The sequence below is a fragment of the Trifolium pratense genome, linkage group LG5 (genome assembly GCF_020283565.1).
Source record: "Trifolium pratense cultivar HEN17-A07 linkage group LG5, ARS_RC_1.1, whole genome shotgun sequence".
Classification (NCBI taxonomy): Eukaryota; Viridiplantae; Streptophyta; class Magnoliopsida; order Fabales; family Fabaceae; genus Trifolium; species Trifolium pratense.
In genome coordinates, this window is record NC_060063.1 from 11,188,850 (window position 1) to 11,195,175 (window position 6,326).

Sequence of the window (6,326 nt, forward strand, 5' to 3'; positions counted from 1 at the left end):
GCTGTGTGCGTTGTAGTAATCGTTGAACGGGTTCGAGGTCACGAAGCTATGTGTGCAACCAAGTGGTTTTGATCAGCAACAAGCATAATTCTCAATGTTCTTGAACAAGTCCGAGTTCACGAAGCTGTGTTTGCAACCTGATTCTGATCCTGGTTCAGATCAGTCGATGCAGAAGCAGTACTATCGGTACCCGATTGATTCACAACAGGCACAACGACCGTAGATTTATAAAAAAAAATAGTATGAGAGATAATATAAAAAAAGATTATCATATTTTTTTACCAAAAAAAAAAATATTATAACTCACAATTTAGTAAATAATTTATTAATATATGCATAAAATATAAAATGAATAAGTTTTATTTGTCGAAGTTGAAATAAAATCAAGAGTATAAATTTAGAATGAATAAAATAAGTACATATAAGCATATAAATTATTTCATTATACATATATAAAATTAATTAGAATAAATAATTTAAGGATAACAAACAATCCACAGTAGCCTTGATAGTCGTGGTTCTGGATTAAATAAACTTATATAGTAAATATCCATAAGCAATGGTGGCTCTGAGTACAGTTCGAGATGGACGACTGTCCAGAGCCCCATATTTAATGAGGCACCAACTATTTTGTTAGTGATACATATAATATATATATAAATATTGGACGATCATAAATTTATTTAAATATATGATATATATTTTTGTAATAACAATGTACTTCGTAAGTTTGCAGAATTGTCTTTTTTTTTACGAATGTATGCAAAAAAGATTAAAGGAAAGAAAGAGAAAAATGCAAAATAAAATATGAAAATAAATAAGAGATCAAAGAAATATAAATGCATTAATTAAGGAGAATGAATACTAATATATTAATTGTGTTATGCATGTAATAATTGGTTGTTTTTTTTTTTTTGGTGATTGATATGCATGACTCAAAGAGTCATATTTAATACACGATAATGAAGGAATTGTGTATGATTTATAATCAAGGTTATCAAAACCGGACCGGTCGGACCGTGAACCGGTCATGAAAACGGTTCGGGTTTGAGCAAAAAACGGATAGGAAACCGACCGGCAAAAAACCGCGTGAACCGGGGTCAAACCGGGACGAACCGGTGAACCGGGCGGGCGGTTCAAGCGGTTTTGCAGATTTTTTAATTTTTTTTAAAAAAATAGGGCAAAACGACGTTGTTTTAACTTTTTTTTTAAAAAATAAATATGAAACAAAACAACATCATCGTAGGAATAGGAAATATTTTTGTTTTTCATATATTCTTCATTTGGTTTGAATTATAATTTTATTTTATTTTATTTTGACTTGTGATATATTTTATCTTTTTAATGTGTGAAATTATGAAATATTGAGCAATTATTCATATATTTTTATTTATATATTAATTAAAATATATATTTAATTAAAAACGGTTGGACCCCGATTGAACCCGGTCCGACCAATTGAACCTTGAACCGGTGAACTCGTCGGTTCGATGACCGGTCCGGTTCTGACAACCTTGTTTATAATATTAAAATTTTAACTTGTTTATTTTAAACTTCATAATTGGTTCGTGGTGATAATTGTTTGGTGGTATTCTTGGTGATTCATATTTATGACTTCAAGAGTCACATTTAACACATTAAAATGAGAAAAAAATAAATTGTGTATTAATTATTTAATATCCAAAAATAATCAAACCTTATTTATTTTTTAATCATTTCTTTAATTAAAATTTGCAAAAATTTCTAAGTTAAAAGTAAAATTATCAAATTTAATTTATTTTTTATTTTAAACATGCAAAAATGAGATATATATTAAAACCAATCGAGTAGACTCCACAGCACAAGGTGTACCGAGATAGACTACGAAAGTTTACAAAAATTTCAATTAGGGAAACAATATGAATAACAGATTTAGTCGATGGCTTATAAAAAAAAAACAGATTTAGTCGATGCCCGAACAGATAAACGAACTCGACCACCAACTATGGTAGTTTGAAACTAGATTACTGTTCGTTGCCTTCAACCATCAATAGGAGTAAAGTTTGACCTTGTCCAACAATTGGGGTAAGAATTTTTCTGAATTTTTGAATAATTTATTATTTCTATCGTTCCACACAACCCAAACACATAAGAGTCATATGAGTTGCATAAAGGAACGCCGCGCTCGTAGGCCGCCACTGAAGAAAATGGTCTGACAGATTTTGAGAATCCACCGACGAAAAGCCAATCCACGATCGAACTAATGACCAGAGAGAATCAAAGATGTTGCAGGAGAGAAATAAGTGTTGAGCTGATTCGACGTTGTCGCATCCGGACACACATAAGTGAGCTTCTGGAGTGATAATGCCTCGAGTTTTCAAATTTACTTTTGTTGGCATCCTAACTCGTAAGAGTCTCCACACAAATATAGAAGCCTTCAAGGGAACCTTTTTGTGCCAATAAAGAATTAAATTCATCAAAATTAAATTCTCAATCAAGAATATTCAAGTTTGATATCTAACATGAGCATTAATAATTGAATTTTTTTCGTCAATAATATTTGAGTTACTTTTTGGAATATGTCGTTGAAAGATAAAGAAGTAACAACTAATTTATGCAATTTTAAAAAATGATTTTTAAAGATAAGATATAACAAAAAACCAAAAAAAAAAGGAAAAAGATATAATATATTTTGTTTAATGAGATTTTTATATGCTACACAAAAAAGTAATGAATAAAATATATTGAAAATTCAAAAGATATTAAAAAATAATAAATTTATTGAAATATATTTTAATAAAATAGAATTAAATTAATTAAATAATATTATAAAAAAGTAGAAAGAAAACTAAAATGTACATTGATAAATTTATGACATTAAAATAAATATTTGTGAAAAATAGAAAAGAAAAAAGATTCATAATAACTATGTGATGACAATTAATTATACGATGTTTTTAGTAGTAATTTAGGGTAGTTTTAATAGCAATTGAAGCCCAAAAGCAAGCAAATACCTGAAAAAGTGAAGTTACTTGGTCTAGAAGCAAGAAAAGTGGAAAAAAACTTGAAAAAGGGCAAAAATATAATAAACAGCGCAAGCCATCGTATTCGTACCTACGATGAGATCTAGTGTGGCGCGATGAGAAAGCGGTTTAAAGTGAAGAAAATCTGCAACAAATCTTTTTCATTGTACCACGATGACTTGTCATCATGTCACGATAAAGGCGATTGAAGAAAAATAGAAAATATGGAGAAGATCTTCTATCGTACCTCGATATGATCCATCGTGGCCACGATGAGCAAAATTACAAGCCATCGTGGCCATGATGGGTGCTCAGAAAAAGCCCAAATCCAACTTAAAAACTATAAATAGAGCCCTCCTTCATTATTATTCATTCAGAAATCACTTTCGTGATACTCAAGAGAGAATTAGGAGAACTTTAAGGAGAAGGCAAGGAGGGCCAAGGAACTCCAAGGCCAATAAGGTTCTTTTTGCTAGGTTAGGTCGACTAGATGAACTCCCTTACAAATGCTTGAGATATGTAACCCTGGTTAGATAAATTTATGCTCAATTGTTATTACGTTATTTTCTATACTTGTATTGGTTTTAATTCTTCATTCTTTAGTATTGATCACATTAATGGAATGAACCTAGAGGGAAATTAACTGATCACGTGACAACAGCTTAATAAGCCGGACTGAAAAGACATTTCATCCTACCAATATGTGAGACCATTAAATTCAGTATCTGACGGTACGGGGCAGGATTAAGATTAGCACATAGTTAAATTCTGCACTGATGTTAGGAAACTGAGCTGACTTGGAGAACTTGTTAAATTTTGAACCTCTAAAGGTAAGAACGCCCCTTCGAGGCTGAACCCATTAAAGGTAAGGACACGAGATAACGAAGGCTAAACCTAGACTAGCTTAATTGGTTCGACCTAAATAGATTGCAATAGAGGTAAGATTAGTAATACTAGGCTTACTTTACTGAAACTTAATCCGGTATCTTATAACTAATAACAAGGTATTGTATAACGCCACTTACCAAGCAGGAGTAGAGACTCGAAACACTTAACCACACACACCTTTTATTATTGCTATTTACTTTCTTATCCTTTATTTTATTGTCATTTACTTTTATGCAAAATTCCCTCAAACAAAGCGAATGCAAAGCAATTTTTACTTTATGAATTCCTAAGCAAAACTAGTAATTTTGGCACAATCCCTGTGGAGAACGATAATTTATCACTTTATTATTTGGTTGCGATTCTGTGTACTCGCAGAACCACCATCACTATGAAAACGAAAAAAAATAAAAAATTAGAAATTTGAAAAAATGGAAAAAAAAATTAAATTTATTGAATAAATTATGATAAAATTAAATTATACTTTAATTAAGTAAACCAAAAAATAATTAAAAAATGAAGTAAAATATTTAGTGAAAATTGTAGAGAGAGATATATGCTAAATAGAATGAAAAAAAAAACATGTTTGAATAAAAGAAGAAGAAGAAAATGTGTTTGAAAAAAAAACAAATATTTATTGAGATATTTATTTCAAATTAGAAGTCGGGCCAACAAGTTTAGAGGCCTAAGGAAAATTTTATAATGAAGCCTTCTAAAAAAATTATAATTAATCTTTCAAAAGAATAATACTAAATTTGTTAAATTAAATTTTGTTGAATATGTGATTTGAACCATTGGTCTTAGAAGATGAGGCCTCATTTTCACTAAATATGCTAGTTAAACTTTTAGTTGGTATGCTCCGAAGCTGTAAAAGATTTTTACACATACATTCAACCAAATCACATCACATCACAGTGACAGTCTTATAGGTTTGTTCCTAAAATATCTCAATAGATATCCACGTGACGTGATTATCTCCTAGTTGGTTATTTATTTTTTTAACCATGAATTTTTTATTTTTTTTTTGAAAATTTTAACAATAAATCCTACAATTCCTGCTACTTCTACTTTGTTTGTTGGTTTTAAATATATCCGATTGCATTATTTTTGTTCAACTTCCTCATCCTTACTACTCAGCAGTTACTGACTCCCATAGTCATCCCTTCACATAAAATATCATGAACAATTCAGAACAACCTAGACAGAATCCCACTCGAGAACTAACGCCATTCGAGCGCATGTTTGTCCAACCAATCCCACCACCAACACCACCTATTCAACCTCGTCGCATTCGCCGTGCACCTACCAATGGACAAAGTGAAATCATCCCTACCCCTTTTGTATGGGCTACTAATCGTAGAGCAACCGTTCAAAGTTTCGATTATCTTTTGGAAAATAAAATCTTTTACATCACTGGAGATGTTCAGTGCAAGAGATGCGATAAAACATACCAAATATCCTTTGACGTGAGATACAAGTTTCCAGAAATTGCACAATTTATCGCCGAAAACAGGCACACAATGAATGATAGGGCAACAATTTGGATGAATCCAAGATTGTCTAGATGTGAGAATTGTAATCAAGAAAACTGTGTGAAGCCGGTAATCGCCGACAAAAAAAAGAGTATCAATTGGTTGTTTTTGTTGTTGGGACAAATGCTTGGTTGTTGCACTCTTGAACAATTGAAGTATTTTTGCAAACACACAAACAATCATAGAACAGGTGCAAAGTATAGACTGCTTTATATAACTTATCTTGGACTGTGTAAACAACTTGATCCTAATGGACCTTTTAATGTTTGATATCAATGATTAGCAATTAGTTCCATGCATATCATGATCTAGATAAATTTATTAGTATTTAATGTTATTGGTAATTTAAGGTTTCATTTGTTAGTATTTGATTTTCTTATTTTGGACTATATATATATATATATATTACGGATACATGATGGAAGTCTCTTTATTTACTAGAAAAAGCAATTGTTTAAATTTTTAGATGAATATAGTTTAATTTTATTGTTTTCAAGTTTTGATTGTAATCCATTCAAATCTTCATATATGCATCTTGGAGCATTTGTTTTATGAGTAAGTTTCTTTAGAATTTTTTGTTACAATAGCACTTTCATATCATTTTATTAAGTTTCAATACATGTTTGTGACCTGATAAACTTGGTCTCAAATTTAGAACTAAAGACGATTAATCTTAAATTACAGAGCTAAACTCGGACACACCTCAGGACTCATATAATGCTGTCCCGGTTCTTTTGCGTTGTTCCAATTAAACACAATAATTCGTATCGTTCCACAGCACCCACACCAACATTGCAAAATTTTCAGCCACATACTTATTTTCATAGCAACATATATTCAGAATGCATTCCTTAATCCTTTGGCTAGTTAAAACGATGAATCCGGGCGAAATAACCGATTCTAACCC

General features: G+C 30.9%; 1 protein-coding gene across 1 annotated transcript; it reads left to right on the forward strand.

Annotated features, from left to right (window-relative positions):
* Positions 1 to 5,065: 5,065 nt before the first annotated feature.
* On the forward strand, positions 5,066 to 5,689 carry LOC123886040. Its single transcript, XM_045935377.1, has one exon. It carries the CDS (start codon positions 5,066 to 5,068, stop codon positions 5,687 to 5,689), a length of 624 nt encoding a protein of 207 aa, XP_045791333.1.
* The last annotated feature ends 637 nt before the right edge of the window (positions 5,690 to 6,326 follow it).